Source organism: Nycticebus coucang, chromosome 18, assembly GCF_027406575.1.
Source record: "Nycticebus coucang isolate mNycCou1 chromosome 18, mNycCou1.pri, whole genome shotgun sequence".
Lineage (NCBI taxonomy): Eukaryota > Metazoa > Chordata > Mammalia > Primates > Lorisidae > Nycticebus > Nycticebus coucang.
The window spans coordinates 73,343,075-73,361,082 of record NC_069797.1 but is presented as its reverse complement, the minus strand read 5'-3'; the positions used below and the strand labels follow the sequence as shown (position 1 = coordinate 73,361,082).

Here is an 18,008-nt window from a genome sequence, read left to right as displayed (position 1 = left end):
CCAGGCACCAAGGGGAGTTTGGGGATGCAGTTCCTGGCCGCGTCTTTTCCCAAAGTAGACAGTGGTGTATGCAGAGACAATCTGTTGAGCACAGAGAAACACAAACTCATATGACATGTCATTGCCTCCATCAGATGTCTTGGAGGAAACAATGCAGGGGAGACCAAAGATGAATGAAGGAGCCTTATCGTTAAAAGGAATGATAAGGCTGGTGAGACCGAGGGGCAATTACATCTTACTTTCTCAATTCTTATCTGTATTTCACTATTTATTTTCCTAAAATGAACATGCGTTGCTCTTTTAAGTTAGACAAGTCACAGATGGCTCCATAGGTCCAAGGTCAGCTATGATCTGAACAGCATCAGTGGTAGGAGTGTGGGGGGCTGGAGGGAGGAGGGGCAGGAGCTATGAGGGACAGGGGGGAGGGAGGAGAGGCTCGAGGGAGTAGAATCTACCAGGTTAATGCTGTGGCAGGTGCAGAGCAAGGCAGTTGCAGCTTTAGGGGTGGGTCTAGGTTTTGTGGGCTTTTCTGCTACTTTTCTGTCATCACACAATGCTGCGACACACAAGTCTGTGAGTCAGTGATTTAGTCCGAAGACCCTTCTGGTCTCTGTTGGGCCCTCTCTCCATTTCTGGGGTCTGCTGGCTGTCAGCTGGGGCAGCGTGGCTCTGTCCTGTGTGTCTGTGAGTCTGCCCAAGCAGGCTGGCCCCGGCGCATTCTCTGGGCTCAAGGAGTAGTGCAAGGGGTGGGGAAATAACCTGGCTCTTTCGGGAGAAGAACTACCAAGCCAAAGGGCATGTATCCACAGGGCACTGCTGGTCAACCTACCGCAGGCCTGATGCTTATGCAATTCTGGGGGCCCCTTCAAGAAAAGGGATCCTCAAGTTAGGGCTACAAAAATTCAGTCTGGGGTCTTGAACGGATCCTGACTAAGTGAGGGAGGCTGTGGAAGCTTCATGACCATCCCTAGAAGTCACATTGAGTGAGGCTGAGAAGAGGAGCGCAGCGGGCCACAGTTGGGCTGGTGGCAGAGCCCATAGTGAAGCCCCCCAGGGCCGCCCCTCCAGCCGAGGGGCTGCCTTCTGAGCACCCTCCGCTCATGTCCCTGTGGAGTCTGGCTGACGCTGTCTCCTGTGCCTTCTCTGCTGAGAGATGGTTTAGTTCTCTGGTTTTCTTTGGTTCCACCAGGCTCAGAGTGGTTTTGTGATTCTCAAGTGGGCCTTCCTGTGGCACTTCTGTGGGGAGCAGGAGAGACGGGTGGAACCAGCGCTTTCCATACTGGGCTTCTCTGCCTGTGAGCAGGTTGGGTTCTGAAAAAGTAGTCTGTAGTTTGCAAGTCCAAAGCAACCAAGAGAAGTTGCTTTAGCATGTCTCTGTCTTTGTAACCAGGAGGTCCTAACAAATGCATCAACACACACAGACACACGCATGCTTGTACTATAGCACTTGAATATACACAGGCACACACAACACATGTGCACACACATGCCGGTAGCATACGTATGTGCACTACAAACACGCTAACACACAGCTCCCCCCGTAAACCTTTGCGTGTACATGCATGCATACACATACACAGCCCTCACACACATGCATAACACACAGGGGTGCCTTAGGGCAGGGCGAATCTCACTTAGACGATCTGTCTAATCCCTTCTTTCACAGATAGGAACATGGAAGCTCTGGGAGATAAATGACTCATGAGTAAGTCAGTGGCCAAGCCAGGATTAGGGTGTTGAGTGGGTTTTTGAGGACACTGGGCCACCAGAACAGCTGACTCTCCTAATCTTGTATCCCTACAGGCACAGAATTCTAGTTTTTTTTTTTTTTTTTTACTCTGTCTCCCAGGCTGGAGTGCAGTAGCATCATGAATCTCATTGTAACCTCTCCAACTCCTGGGCTCAAGCGATCCTCCTGCCTCAGCCTCCTGAGGAGCTGGGACTATAGGCGTGCAACATGACACATTTTTTTATTTTTAGTAGACACAGAGTCTCGCTTTTGCACAGGCTGGTCTCAAACTCCTGAGTTCAAGCCATCCTCCCACTTTGGCTTTCCAGAGTGCTAGGACTACAGGTGTGAGCCACCACCTGGCCTAAATCTGTCCCTGATTCAAAGGGGAGTCCTCCTTGGGGAGGCTGTGCCTGGGAGGGGTTGGGATCAGAGGTGAGGCTATAGGCAAGGCTCCTAGTAAACATTTCTCTTCACTGCTTGCTGCCTGTGCCCAAGACAGAAAATGTTATCCTTGGACCCTCAATGCACCTGCCCCCGTGTGATTTTCAGGGCTTCCCCACTGCTCTTAATTCCTGGCCATTCTCCCTGGAAGCGTCCGGCTGCACAGGGCTGATGTCTCTTGGTGTCCCCGCACAGTGCCCTGGGCAGAGCACCTGTGGGCCAGCAGTGGAGCTTTCCCCTGGATTGTTGACCTTAACTTCATGGCTGCAGATATGTAAAGTGAGAGGCCACTTCTGGCCACATCCTGGAAAAGCCAGGGCTTGTCAGCTCTTGGTTTTTCTGTGCAAACACCTTCCCTGCATCCCTACTTGTTCCTGATTAGGGTGTGAGGGGTTGTGTTTCTCCTGGGACTCACTCACAGGGTGTGTGTGACACATGGCGAGAGTGGCTGCAGGTGCAGAATATGAGAAAGACCCCCCCCTTCCATCAGGCCAGCGCTCCACCCCGAGGGCTCTCGGGGTTTGGAGGGAAGAGAGAGAGGGGTGGGCACAGCTGTCAGAAAGAAGGGAGCCAGGCCGGCAAAGGGGGGCTTCCTCTCTTTTTTCTTTCTTTCTTGCTTCAATAAATAGCGATTATCAAGTGGGGGTGGGGTGGGAGTGAGGGGGTAATATTCACAAGAAATGAGCTAGTTCTTCTGGGAGAAGTTCCTGGTGTAGTTGACGTGTTTCTGGAAGTTTCAGCTGGTGTGGGTATCCAGGGCTGTCACCTGGTGGGCGGGGAAATGGCAGTATGGGAATTTCTGATGTCTTCAGGACCAAGTTCTCTTTGCCCTGGGTCATTAGTTCCCTGCCAGCATCTCCCTACACTTTGAGACCCTCTCTTCATACTCTGGCTTTGATGCACCTTCAGCCTCCTCACCACTTTGTTCCAATCGACTTTCTGATTTTGGCCTCAGGCCTCCCTCAGTCCCATGGGACTCCTGGCCTCCTGGGCTCCCCCAAATCTGGCTACACTCTAAGCTCCAGGTTTAGGGCACTCTGTCCATCAGCCTTGGCTCTCCAAGACCCCTCTGGCAAGTTGGGTCCTCCTGCCCCCAATCTGCCCACCTGGGAAGTATTGGATAAGGGCTGGCCAGACCCAGTGGGCTGTGTCTGTAGATTTCCAGAAGACAGAGAAGGAGCCCAAAGTTCTCTTTTTAGAGAACCTGTGGTAGCTCCAGACAGAGAGCTATTTCTCAAAAGGTTGTTCATGCTCACTGCAATGTCTTACATTGCTAACTGCCCCGAAATTTCACTCATTCCATCTCCTTCCTCTTTTAGTCTTATTCACAGTGGGAAGTGGCTGAAGGAGGAAGGGCCCAGGCGAGAGTGAGCGGAAGCAGAACGCTGGGAGGTGAAAGAGCGGGGCTGTAGCTGGCTCTTGCCGACAGGCTCTGCCAAGGGCTCCGGTGTGAGGAGAAAATGCACCTGTCGACACTCTTCCTCCTCCTCTGGCTCTCAGGTGAGTGGGCCTGGGCTGTCCTAGCAGGGAAAGCTTAGCCAGTAGGAGGAGGTGGTGGCAGAGAGAGGAGGGGGCTTGGTGAGGAGGCGACTGTAGTGACATGAGCCTTGTGTGTTTCATCCATGTGCACACACCCCTGCCCAGAATGTTCCTCCCCAGATAGCCACAGTCTCCCATCCTCTACCTCCTTACTACTTTCATTGGTGACCCTAATTTAAATCGCAACTGCCTTGCATCATTTTCTTCATTGTTTCTTCCCTTCCCCTATTTTGATAGACTGTAAGCTTCAAGAGGGAAGGGGTTTTTGCACCTACAACCAAGCCAGGTACTCATTAGATAAATTATAAGTGCTGGTTGATTAAATGAATGTATCCAACAGAGAGAGAATAATATAACTGCTGTAATGCTCCTTCCGCAAACTTTCTGTTTCTACTTTCATGGAACTGAACAGTTAAAACTCTGCAAGTTAATTGGAGAGGGCATCCATTGCTGATGGGAATGTACCATGGTGCAGCCACTTTGTGAAACAATTTGGCAGTTTCTCAAAATGTTAAAAATACAATTACATCATGATTCAGCAAGTCCAGTCGGAGGTACCCAGGAGAATTGAAAACACACGTCCTTGTAAAAACTTGTACATAAGTGTTCGTGACAACTTATTCATAACATCCAAAACGTGGAAACAACTCAAATGTCCTTCAATTGATAAATGGATAAAATGTGGCCTAGCCATACAACAGAATATTACTCAGCCATGAAAGGAATGAAGTGCTGATACAGGTGAGGGCCTGGATGGGCCTTGGAAACATCACGCTGAGAGGGACACATGTACATTGTACGATTCCATTCAGGGGTCCTCAAACTTTTTAAACAGGGGGCCAGTTCACTGTCCCTCAGACCGTTGGGGGCCGGACTATAGTTTAAAAAAAACAAAACTATAAACAAATTCCTACGTACACTGCACATATCTTATTTTGAAGTAAAAAAACAAAACGGGAACAAATACAATCACACCGCCTCCTGTGGCCTGTGGGCCATAGTTTGAGGACCCCTGATTAGTCTCTAGAAGAAGCAACTCTATAGGGACAGAAAGTAGATTAGTGGTTTCCAAGGGTTGGGGAGTGGGGAATCAGGGAGGTGACTGGTAATGAGTATGAGTTTTTTTCTGGGGGAGTGATGAAAATACTCTGGAATTAGATGTGGTGATGGTCATACACTTTTGTGAATATACTAAAAAAAAAACAAAACCAAACCACTGAGTGGTACACTTTAAAAGGGTGAATTATATAAAAGGTAAATTATATTTGGCAATTAAAATATTGGAGAGCTGAGAGAAGCAGAGCATTGGAATTCTCCCTGGGGAACTGTCTGGGAAGCATGTGGCAAATGTCTGGATTGGAGTTTCCGAGAGGGGCATTTGTGGTAACTGGACAGCCCTTGATGGTTTGTGACTGTCTTGTGTGGTCTGATTTGATCCTTCCATCTATCAGTTATAGACATGAACAAGATAATTTGCGAGGAAAACAGAACAAGGTGACACACACAGTGGTATTCAGCTGGGGGAAGTGCTGTGGGTGGGGTGGGCTGAAGGATGCCCCTGAGAAGGGTCTCTGACATCTCTGAGTTAAGACCTGGAAGAATAAGGGGGAGAAAGAGCAGGCCCTCGGGGGCAGGCCCAGCTTTCCAGGCTCAGGGACGGCAAGCGCGAAGGGCTCTGGAAGTGAGCTTGGCCAGCGTGTTTGAGGAACAGAGAGGTCCGTGTGGCTTGTCACATGCTTCAGAGTTGCAGGTCACAGGTGTAATTAGCATCTCTCAAGGGAAGTAGGTCACAAGGCAGGAAAGTGACCCGCCCAGGACCACGAGGCTAGTGAAAGCAGACTGGAGTAGTTTTTGGACACGCGGCCCTGAGTGAGTTCCAGCGTAGACATGGAGGAGGCAGACTGGGGGTGACGTGGTAGAAGATGCCTGGCCAGGCGAGGAAAGTACAGGCGGGGCGTTTCTTCCTGCCTCTGGAAACGGAGGCACTTGGTGGTGAGCAGCTGTGAGAGTTTACTGGGGTGTGTGTGGTTGGGTGTGAGGTGCAGCTCTGTGTACTAACGTGGGACCTCGTGCCTCTGTTCCCACCAGCCTGTCTCACAGAACTTCCAGTCAGAAGCAGCTGATTTCCCCAGCACTGCTTCCTTTTTCTAAAGAGTTCAGTGTTTAAAATGCTCAAGAAAAAAAAGTATTGACCTGGGCTGGGAGCAGTGGCTCACGCGTGTAATCCTAGCATTCTGGGAGGCAGAAGCTGGTGGATTGCCTGAGCTTGGGAGTTCCAGACCAGCCTGAGCTGAGAGTGAGACCCCATCTCTACTAAAAATAGAAAAATTAGCCAGATGTTGTGGTGGGCACTACTCGGGAGGCTGAGGCAAGAGAATCTCTTAAGCCCAAGAGTTGGAGTTTGCTGTGAGCTATAATGACTCCATAGTACTCTACCCCAGGGAGACAGAGTGAGATTCTGTCTCCAGAAAAAAATAAATAAATAAATAAATAAAAGAAAAAAGAAAATAATATATATGTATTGACCAGAAGTTCACTTTCTGTGAGACAGGAAGAGGTTTACTTTCATCACCTCAAAGAATTACATCTACAAGAAAGGAAGAGAGTTTTAATAATCTATTCTTTTCCAGAGAAAAATGAGCTGCCATGTTCAACTTAAGTCACATCATATACTTGGACAAGGCCCCAAGTGTGCTGACCCAAAGTGGAGACCAGCTGGTCTCCTATGCCCAGCTAGAGATGGGCCAGGCCTGGCTCTATCACCCCCTGGCTGTGAGCAGCTTGCTTCTCTCTGGGGCCCATTGTCCTTTTGCTCTAGGATAACGCTGTGTGATCTGGGCTGTGAGTAACTGCCTGAGGAGACAGCTGCTTCCAAGTGCTCCAGGATGACACCTGTGTCATAAGGATTTGGATGGCAGGACTGGATGGGGTATGGGCACCAGGGACAGAGGGGTTCAAGCAGTGAGTGGGGCACATGGTTCAAAGGTTGGGTCCAATCTCAAGGCTCAGGTGAGAGGCCAGGGCAGTTTCTTAGGGGGTGAGATGGGCTAACAAAGCAGCTAAGGATGGGATGGCTGTCTGTATTAGTTTCCTCTTGCTGCCGTGACAAAGTTCCATGACACCAGTTATTACATTATAGTTCTGGAGGTCATTCAGAAGCTGTACCTCCCTTGGGAAGGTGTGCATTGATGCCAGCATCTAGTCCACTCTTCAAAGCAATTTTGGAGCTCTTTTTCTGGAATGATCATCAGAGCACACAAAAAGCACACAACAACAACAGTGAACACCACTCAGAAGGACATTGTCACACGTCAACAGGAAGACAGCAGTGAGACATTGATATACCAAGGTTATGAAATCTTACCAAGTTGTTTGTACAGAGCTGCCAAAATAAGTGCACGGTGGCAAGTTTGTGAACTTAATTGTCAGAACTAATATGATGACAATGATGCTTTGAAGGGTGGACTAGGCACTGGCATAGGTGTATAGCTTTGCAAGGGGAGTACTTCAAAGGTGACTGTAGTGATATTCAGCAATGAGGTATGTAGCACTTGTTCTAGGATGACTTCATGAACTTAATTGTAAGATCATATGGTACATGTATTTCTGTGCCTGGCCTATTTCACTTAACGTAATATCCTCCAGTTCCATCTGTGTTGTCATGAATGACAGAATTTTCTTCTTTTTGAGGGCTATATAGTATTTCATTGTATATATACGCCACATTTGCTTTATCCTGTCATCTGTTGATAAATACTTAACTTGCTTTTGCCTCTTTATCTTGGCTACTGTGAATAATGCTGCAATGACCATGGGAGTGCAGAGGTCTCTTCAACATATTGATTTCAATTCCTTTAGATATGCTCCCACAGGTGGCATTGCTGCATCATATGGTAATTATATTTTTCATTTTTTGAAGAACCTTCATACTGTTTTCTAAAATAGCTGTACTAATTTACATTTCTACAACAACATACAAAGGTTCCCTTTTCTCCCAATCCTTGCCAACACTTATCATATGTCTTTTTATTTTTTATTTTTATTTATTTATTTTTTTTTGTAGAGACAGAGTTTCACTTTATGGCCCTCGGTAGAGTGCCATGGCATCACACAGCTCACAGCAACCTCCAACTCCTGGGCTTAAGCGATTCTCTTGCCTCAGCCTCCCGAGTAGCTGGGACTACAGGCGCCTGCCACAACGCCCGGCTATTTTTTGGTTGCAGTTCAGCCGGGGCCGGGTTTGAACCCGCCACCCTCGGTATATGGGGCCGGCGCCTTACCGACTGAGCCACAGGCGCCGCCCTATCATATGTCTTTTTAATAATAGCTATTCCAATAGGTATGAAGTGATATCTTGTTGTTTTAATTGCATTTCATTGATGATGATTAGAGATGTTTAGCATTTTTGATATATCTGTTGGCCATTTGTATCCCTTTTGAGAAATGTCTGGTGAGAGCCTTTGTCAATTTTTAAATTGGGTTATTATTATTATTTTTTGGGACAGCCTCATTTGGTCACCCTTGGTGCTGCCATGGCATCTTAGCTCACAGCAACCTCCAACTCTTGTGTTCAAGTGATTCTCTTGCCTCAGTCTCACAGGTAGCTGGGACTACAGGTGCCTACCACAGCACCTGGCTATTTTTTTAGAGACAGGGTCTTGCTCTTGCTCAGGTTGGTCTCAAAGTCATTAGCTCAGGCAATCCACCCACCTCAGCCTCCCAAGTGCTGGGATTACAGGTATGAGGCACCACGCCTAGCCTAAATTGGGTTTCTTGCTATTGAGTTATTTGAATTCCTTAAATATTTTGGATCTTATCCCCATGTCAGATGTATGGTTTGTAAATAGTTTTTCCAAATCCGTGAGTTGTGTCTTCACTCTGTTAATTGTTTCCTTTGCTGTGCAGAAGTTTTTTAGTTTGATGCAATTCCATTTGTTTATTTCTCCTTTTGTTGCTGGTGTTTTTTGGGTCATATCCAAGAAATCATTGCCCATATCAATGACATGGAAATTTTTCCTTATTATTTTCTTCTAGTATTTTTACAGTTTCAGGTTTTATAGTTAAATCTTTTATCCATCTTGAGTTGACTATTGTGTATGGTGGGTAAGATAGGGCCAAATTTCATTCTTCTACAGGTAGATATCCAATTTTCCCAACATCATCTATTGAAGAGACTGTTATTGCCCCACTGTGTGTTCTTGTTGCAGAACCCGTTTCTCATATGAGGAACATGGGCTGGAGTGGAACAAGGTCTGAGCCTTTGCGTGCATCTTTTGCTCTCTGGATTGCCATGGTCCTCACTGACAATGAGGCCTTGTGTTATTTGCCATTTGTTATCATGTTGGAAGTGTTGTTTTTCTTACAGTGAAGAAATATTTTCCTGTATTCTGAATCTTTCAAAGATGAATACAAGAGAGAAAGAACAAGATGAATAAATATTTTAAGAAAATGCTGCTTCACTGTTTATGATACTTGCTTACTACCTCTGGTATAGTAATCAGGACAGGGTGGACTGGCATAAAGATGGACAAACAGATCAATGGAACAGAATGGGAAATCCATAAATAATCACAGATTTGTCATTTGACAATGGGGCTAAAGCAATTCAATGAAGAAAATAGGAACTGTGTGACATATGTCCCAAAGCACCTGGAGACCTCCAGGTTGGGTCACTACAGCAGAGACTCTAGACACCATTAGCACCATCAGGACAGTCTCTCCATAGCCATCTCATGTGGCTGCTTCAGCTGGACCTCCTGAGGGGTCAAGGCAGTAACCACTTTCTCATGGAAATGGGTCTTCTGGTATTCTCTCCCCACCAGACCAATATAATGCAAAGGTGGCTGCAAAAGGATATCCCTTGAAAGATGCAGATAACATTGACCATAAGAAGGAGAAGAGGGGTGAATTACAGAACACTATTATTGCTCAGTGTCAACATCTTGTTTCTTTTGGGGTCTTTGGTTGTGCTCTCTAGGGGTTTTCCTCAAGTCTTTGACCCAGTGGGACATTGAAGGACAAAGGTTTGGCACCTAGTGATTTAATTCATGAGACACTTGCATTTGGGTGGCACCTGTGGCTCAGTGGGTAGGGCGCCAGGCCCATATACCGATGGGCGTTTGAACCTGGCCTCGGCCAAACTGTAACAAAACAACAAAAATAGCTGGGTGTTGTGGTGGGTGCCTGTAATCCCAGCTACTTGGGAGGCTGAGGCAAGAAAATCACTTAAGCCCAAGAGTTGGAGGTTGCTGTGAGCTGTGACACCACGGCACTCTACCCAGGGCAATAAAGTGAGACTCTATCTCTTAAAAAACCCCAAAAAGCAAAAAACAAAAAGAGAGAGACACTTGCATTTGGGAGCTGTTTCCAAGGCAAGAGGCTGTGGCCCTGCCCTTGGGATGGGAAGTGATAGGTACATGGATTTGTTTTCCAGGTTCCCCCAATGCTGGGATTCGAGGGAATCCAATCACCAGTCCAGGAGCAGCTAGTGGCCCAGAGCGGGGCTCATTGACTGTGCAGTGTCATTATGACCCAGTGTGGGAAACCAACCGGAAGTGGTGGTGTCGAGGGGCTGATTGGAGCTTCTGTAAGATCCTTGTTAAGACCACTGGCATAGAGAAAGAGGTGAAGGAGGACCGTGTGTCCATCAGGGATAGCTGGAAAGACCACACATTGACTGTGACCATGGAGGCGCTCAGGAGAGATGACGCTGACATGTACTGGTGTGGGATCGAAAGAATTGGAGTTGACCATGGGGTCCAAGTTAAGGTGACCATTGACCCAGGTAAGAGGGCGTGGAACATCTCTTCAGGGCCTGCCTGCTCTGTTCTGGTCCCTGTGGTCCCATTAGAGTGAATTAACTGCTACTCAGTGTGACCCATCACAGAAGATGGTTGAGTCCTGAGGTCTCAGAGCTCAACTGTGCACTTGGGACTGGGAGGGCAGGGCCCTTCCTATGTGCCATGGGCTCCCAGAATCCCCTTCCAAGATGGTATTAAACCAGCATTTTCAATCTTTTTAATCTCGTGGCACACTTGAATCCATAGTTAAACTTCAGCAGCACACTTAAATTATGTTGATTAAACAAAAGAGTAAAAGAAAGAATATAATTATTGTTCTTTGAACTCCTTTAGAAAATAATTTCATTAATGATCTTTAACATTTTTCACAGCACACCTGAGACCCTCTCACAGCACTGCCATGGCACACTGGTAGCAAATCACTGGATTAACCCTCCCTAGGCACTTTTATTTCTTTCTCTGTGCAGCTCAGTGTCAGTGTCTGTTGCTCACAAGGGACAAAGTGATGGTCCCAGTTTCAGCTCATGGGCCAAAGGATCCCCTTCCATGGTACCCAGAGACCCCACTCCCTGACAGTACTTTTCTGGGGCCTCTGGTGCCCAGGTGTGCCTTGCTCCAACTGGGATAGAGGCCCAGCATAGTCGGAGTGCTGGGGTGTAATCCTGAGGTCCAGAAAGGCTTTCACAGTCAAACGGCTGCATTTCTGGGACCTGGAGTCCCACCCAGCTCCATTTGCACATTTGGGCTTCCTGATGCTGTCTTTCTAGTCCTTCTAGAAGGCAGAGCCTTGTGGGAGGCTCAGGTCCAAGGTCCCAGTATCCTGGTTTGCAGGAGTTTATCTGTTAGGTGGGGCTTGTGTTCCCTTCAGACACTGGTACTGGCCTGAGGGCCCTCATGGCAAGGGGCAGCACCTGGGGCATGTTCTAGTTTGCAAAGTGCCGAACGTCCATTGTCTCACCAAATCCTTGCGACAAGCCCGAGAAGTAGGTATCCTCATCATGAAGCTTTGCAACTTGCCCAAAGTCAAAGTTCTTCCTGAACATTATAATTTTGTTCAGGGCAGACTCTCATCTTTGATGTGCCAGATCTAGGGTCCATGTCAGATGCTGTGTGAATTCCCCCTCTGCTCCTGTCTTTACTGGGTATATAAGGTGAGGCGAGGGTTAGCTGAGGCCCTGCCACAAGTAGCAGGATTTGTTTCAAGTTCAGCTGACTCCACCCAGCCTGGTCCTGAGGCTCCTCCCTGGGTCTGAGTGCGCCCTCCCACCTGGTGCAGGCTGCAGGCCCCTCCCACGGCAGCCCAGGCACCGCAGACTCAGAGCTGCGAGCAGGGCTGTGGGTGGGCTAGTGGGCAGAGTGATGTGTAATCTACAGTGTTGAATGCCAAGACCACCACTACTACTACCACCACCGTCACCATCACCACCATCACCACGTTTACAGCGCCTGTCAATCTGGAAAAGACTGAAGATTCCTCCACGCTGACTAATTTTCACTCTGGTGACAGGTAAGCCAGTTCCAACGCTGCTGTTCCCTGTGGCCCACTTGGCCCAAACCCCTCCAGTAGGGGAACCCTTTGAAATGTTGGGTCCCTGCCAGAGCTTGGTCCTGAACCTGCAGGCTCCTTGGTGAGGGTGATGATGACGACGACACTGGGGGCTCTTCCCATTTGTTCTCAGGCCACACAGTGTCCTTTCAGCCCTCACAGTCCTTCATCCGGGAACTCAGTACAGTTCTAGGTCAGTTGGTTCATTCATTCATCATTTATTCACTGCCCCTTTACTGAGTTAACTTCTGCATGGCAGGCACTGCGCTGGGCTCTGTCCTCTGTGGAGCTCAGAGCATAGAGCGGGAGACAGATGAGTGGCTGTCAGTGAGGAGAGTGTTGAGTGTTGGCTTGGGGCCATGGGGCTGCAGGGATGATTTTTGGCCTATGTTTTGGGAGGACAAGGAGCATTTGGGGAAGTGCTCTTTCCCTACCTGCCTCACTGCCTCACTGTGGCAGGAAAACAGTGAGACTGATGGTTCCTTTGTCTGTAGGGTACCTGGCAGCCCACAGAGGGCTTTCCTGCCCATTATTTCTTTTCTTTTTCTTCTTCTTTTTTTTTTTTTTCTTGAGACAAAGTCTCACCACGTCGCCCTGGGTAGAGTGCTATGGCGTCACAGCTCACAGCAACCTCAAACTTCTGGGCTCACGTGATTCTCTTGCCTCAGCCTCCCAAGTAGCTGGGACCATGGGCGCCCACCACAACGCCCGGCTATTTTATTGTTTCCTGCCCATTATTTCATTTTCTTTGACCTTGCCTAGGACCACCACCTCACGTGGAAGAATGGGCAGACACGACTGTTCCCATTTTACAGAAGAAGAAACTGAGCCTCAGTCCCTTCCTCAGTGAGGAGTGGCTCTGGAGCTTGGGCGGAAATCTGTGGATTGCATGCCCAGAGCTCTGTTTATGGCTCCTAGAGCCCTGCCCAGCCACCTGCAGTCAAAAGGGCTTTCTAGAAGTGGAGAAGTTCCCTTTCATTTCCTCCTTTCACTTTCCTTGGCCCTCTTGACTTTGTTTTGAGATCTGCCAAGGTATCCTATTGCTGGGACCTTGCCACAGATCCCCCAAACATTCTACCATTTGGAGACCCCTTCTATTTCCTGCTCTCCCATTTGTTCTTTGTTTTGAAAGTTTTTTTTAAAATGAAACTGCTTTTTTATAAGTAATAGCTAAGGCATTTCCTTATTTTATTAATCAAAGCCAGACGTAAGTACCAATTAGGGCCTCCAATCAGTATGAGATGCATAATTCACTCATTTATTCAACAAATAATTATTGAGCACCTACTCATACCTAGCTTTGTTCTAGGGCATACAAAGGGATACAAGAATGAACAAAATAATTGAAGTTTCTGCCTTGGGGTACTTATAATCTAGAGTCAATTGATGAAATCAAATACAGTTGATATAATTGATGGATGACTTTATTTCTCAGACTTCTGTGACTCCAGTGATGAATTAGATAGCCCTTGTATTTGTTTATATGGGCCGCCCTAACAAAATACCACAGTCTGGGTGATTTAAACAACAGAAATTTGTTTTCTCACAATTCTGGAGGCTGGAAGTCTAAGATGAAGATGTCAGCAGGGTTGACTTCTCCTGAGGCCTCACTCCTTGGCTTGCAGACGGCTGCCTTCTCCCTGTGTCCTCACAGGGTCACCACCCCTCTGTGTTTCTGTTCTAATCTCCTCTTCGAATGACACCAGTCTCATTGGCCTAGGGCCCACCCCAGTGACCTCATTTAACCTTAATTACCTCTGTAAAGACCCTATCTCCAAATCTAGTAACATTCTGAGGTGTTGGGGTTGAGACTTCAACATAGGGATTTAGAGGGGACACAGAAAATTACAGACCGGAGGGACTTACTCAAGCAATTAGGTGATTATGGTAATGACAGGCACTGAGAAAAGGTGAATCCGGGTGGTGAGGCCACACCTCTGTCACACAGGGTGGGCTAGGGGGTGCTTCCTGGAGGGATGAGTCAGAGATTGCTGGGTGAAGCTGGAAGGGAGAAAGAGAGTGCAGGGGAGAGGGAGAGGGAGAGGAGGGGACCAGGGACTGGGCAGCAGCACCGAGGAATGTGAAGCCGCTCACAGTGATGGAGCCAGGGAGAAGCGGCTGGCTTCAGGGAAATGACAGGAAATGAGGCTATGAGGCCAGCAGGGTCTCAGGTTTCAAAGGGCCTTGTACTTTGGGTCAAGAAGCTTGGATTTTATCTAGAAGACAACGGGGAGCCCTTGAAGGGTTATGAGCAGAGAATTCTTGGCTGCAGTCCTAAAGGTGTGCTGGAGGCCAGGAATTGAGTGAGGGGCTGTTACAATGGTCTGAGCGAGGAGATAGGTTTGGGTAGTGGCAATGGGGTTTGAGGGAAGTGACCAAATTGTCAAACTTGCAAGATATAATTGGGTTAGGATATGCTGGTGGCTGATAGGATGTGGAGCAAGAAAGAGGGTGACGAGTCAAAAATGAGTCTGAGATTTCTAGTCCGGGCAAGTGGTGGGAAGAAGGGACTATCAGGAAAGACAGAGAGCTGAGGAAAGTGGGTTTGGGGAGAAGAGATGAGTTTGGAGTACTTGGGCCCACCGAGATGGAAGTGTCCAGGTGGTGTGTGGTCTGGAGCTCAGAGAGTGGTCTGGAGACAGAGACCTGGAAAGCACTGGCCATGAGATGGGCACTTAAGACAGAGGTGGAGAGTGGAGCTAAAGGAGCCCCTTCTCAGGACATTTAGAAGAAGAGTAAACTGACAAAGAAGATTGAGAAGAACAGCCAGAGCGCGAGGTAGGCATCCAGGAGAGGACTCTGCCTTGAATCCGAGGAAAGAGCTTCCAAGAAGGACGTTTTGGCCAACAGGTTCTCCAGAGTATGTCCATTGGGTTTATCCCTGAGGAGGGAACTGGTGTGTGGGTGGGAGCAGAGACAACAGCAGGAAGGGGCAGAGGCCAGACTCTGTTTTGAGGAGTGAACAGAAGAAAGCAGGTAGCTAAGAGGTGTAGACAGATCTTTGAAGAAATTAGGTTGTGAAGGGGAGGAGAAAGGAGGATGGTGAGAAGAGAAAGTGGGTTCCAGGTGAGAGAAAGTTTAGATGCCCATAGGAAAGAGCCAGGTGTGGGGAGGGGACTGACATTACAACTCAAAGTCAACTCTGGCATTTTGGTTAGCCTGGGGAGTCACATGGAGGCTAAATGTAGATTCATTCATTCAAAATTCTGTGCCAGGCACTGTCAAGGCCCTGGGAAACAGTAACAAACATTGCAGACCAAAATCCCATTCCTCACGCCGCTTATATTTTAGAGTGGGAAACAGATAATAAGTGTAAGGAATAAGTAATAAATCTTCTAGATTAGGAGGTGACATGTGCTGTGGGAAAGAATGAAAAAGATTGCGCAGGGTATGAGTGACGAGATGTGTAGCTTGCAGAATTAAACGGGGTGATTGGAGGCCGGGTGCAGTGGCTCATGCTTGTAATCCTTGCACTCCAAGGGGCTGACATAGGTGGATTGCCTGAGCTCAGGAGTTCGAGACTAGCCTGAGCAAGATGGAGACCCTGTCCCTACTAAAAATAGAAAAACTAGCCACGTGTTGCGGCAGGCACTGTAGTCCCAGTTACTCGAGAGGCTGAGGCAGGAGGGTTGCTTGAACCCAGGAGTTTGAGGTTACTATGAGCTATGATGATGCCATGATGCTACTTATGGCAACAGAGTGAGACTCTGTCTCAAAAACAAACAAATAAACAAAAAACAACAAAAAACCAGTGAAGTCAGAGTGGGTTTCATGGAGAGAATGGTTCCTAAGCAGAGACTGGAAGAGGTGAGCCTTGCAGAGCTCTGGAAGGAACATGGTTCTTGGAAAAGCACATCTGGACAAAGGTCTTGGAGTATCGGAGGGGCAGTGGGAAGCTCAGTGTGGCCGGGCTGAGAGCAGCAGTGAGACAAGAGAAAGATTTTTTTGGGGGTAGGGGGTGGTTATGTGGAGGCCACTGTCAGCCTTGGCCACTCTCAGGGGCTGATTTTGAGTAGAGGAAAGAGGCTCTGACTTTTGACTCAAGGAATCCCCTGCCTGCTCTGGGGATGGCAGACTAAGTAGGGTACATCGTTGCCCTGTGGCTGCTGTCACAAAATACCACACATTGAGTGGCTTACAACAACAGAAGTGGGTTCTCTCAGACCCCTGAAATTGAGGTGTCAGTAGGTTGGTTCCTTCTTGGGGCTCAAGGGAACATTCTGTCCATACCACAGTCCTAGCTTTTGGTGGTTGCCAGCAGTTGTCAGTGTTCCCTGGTTTGGGGTAGCGTCACTCCGATCTCTGCCTTTGGTGTCACATGGTCTTCTCCCTATGTGTGCCTGTGTGTTCAAATTTCTCTTCTATAAGGACACTGGTCATTGGATTAGGGCCCACCCTAATCCAGTATGCCCTCAGCTTAACTTGAGAGCATCTGCAGATAGGTCATGTACTCGGGTTCTGAATGGATGTGGGTTTGGGAGAAGGACGATATTCAACCCGGTAGGGAAAGCGAGTACGGGAGGAGGGAGACATTTCAGCAGCCTGTTGCTCTGCAATCTCTCTTAAGCTTCTAGACCAGCGGGTCTCGATCTGTGGGTCGCGACCCACAGGAACTGTATTAAAGGGCCGTGGCATTAGGGAGGTTGAGAACCGCTGTTCTAGACACACTGAAACCACCTTGTGGAATCCCTTTCTCTTTTTTTAAAACCATCATTGAGGGCCCCCAGGAGTGAGGGTTCCCTGGCTGCAAACCACAGATATGAAGGTCCTAAGGTGTTTGCCCCTCCCCCACTACTGGATGGGTGGGAGCAGGCTCAGGGCGGGAGGGGAGTCTGGGGTGCATGGGCCTCCTCCCCTTGTCCCTAGGCTTGGCATCATGAGACTCAGCATCCTCCTTCCCCTCATCTTTGCCATACTGCTGCTTCTCTTGATGATCATCTCGCTCTTGGCTTGGAGGATGATGAAGCAGCAGAAGGAAGGTGAGGGGGCCTGACTGAGGCTTGGCTGGGTAGAGGGTGGGGGCCAGTGTTGTCGTCTGGGGGCTATCTGCTCTGAGGGATTGCCCACCCAGTCCTAAAGGCCACTGAAAGCTGGCAGTCCAAGGCACGGGGGGCTGGAGCTTGCAGGGGAGCCCTGGGAGTTTTGGCACTAGTTGTCTGCCTTGCACACCTGTTCCTCTCCTCTTCTCTCTGACTCTCGTCCCTCTCTGTTTCCTGGTTTGGCCCTTGGTGGCAGAGACAGATAACGCCCCAGCTGGGCAGCACAGTATGAAGTACCTGGAGTAGACTCTAGAGTCGAGTGGAGTCTGTATGGTTGCCAAGGAGGACTAGATTGACACCAGGGAAGGGACACACACACACACATGCGCACGCACCTGTAGGCCTGAGCAGATGCACACACAGAGCAGGTGCACCTGTGCGTACGCACATGCACATCACTCACACAATAATCCTCTGGGTCTGCTCAGAAGGGTTGGGGTGGTCCTCACTCCTGCTGCTCCCCTGCCCACAGCCTTTCCCAGCAGAGACCTACTTGCTGCATGTGAACTTGCTCTGCAGGGAGGAACCTCTTTGCCCAGGAGCTGGGCTCACACTTCATGTGATCTGGCCCCAACTGTGTCCTTTTCCTGTCTGGCTTCACTTCCACATTCTCAGTAACAGCACCCTTTCCCTCCTCGGAACCATGAGCTCCTGGGCTTTCTCCAACACCTCTCCCTCTCCACGGCTTGGGGAGTCTGTCCAAGGTCTAAATTCTGAGATTTTCCTATGTCCCTTGGTATCTAATCTTTTGAAACTAAAACTTGGGGAAGCCCCCCTGCCCCTTGTTTCTTAGTTGTCCCTAGAGAAGGGGGGATGTGGGTGGTGGCAGGGAAGGGCCAAGGGACAGAAAGAAGATAGGCACCAGCAGCCACCTGAAAATAGGTCCATACTGTGTCGCCCTAGCTCATACA

General features: G+C 48.6%; 2 protein-coding genes across 8 annotated transcripts in view; one reads left to right on the top strand and one right to left on the bottom strand.

Moving 5' to 3' along the window:
* Nucleotides 1-18,008, bottom strand: part of RAB37 (RAB37, member RAS oncogene family) — a 60,135-nt gene that overhangs the window by 23,505 nt on the left and 18,622 nt on the right. The gene's annotated exons all lie outside the window — the stretch shown is intronic.
* The window catches only part of CD300LF (CD300 molecule like family member f), a 37,882-nt gene that overhangs the window by 17,749 nt on the left and 2,125 nt on the right, over nt 1-18,008 (top strand). For 4 of the 6 annotated variants that reach the window (XM_053567697.1, XM_053567693.1, XM_053567692.1 and 1 more), the window contains 4 exons: nt 3,493-3,673; nt 10,146-10,496; nt 11,887-12,019; nt 16,925-17,037. In XM_053567697.1, coding sequence (XP_053423672.1) covers nt 3,634-3,673; nt 10,146-10,496; nt 11,887-12,019; nt 16,925-17,037 — 637 coding nt within the window. In that variant the 5' untranslated portion in view covers nt 3,493-3,633. The remainder of the gene's footprint in view (nt 1-3,492; nt 3,674-10,145; nt 10,497-11,886; nt 12,020-16,924; nt 17,038-18,008) is intronic. The other 2 variants (XM_053567698.1, XM_053567696.1) reach the window with 1 other exon arrangement.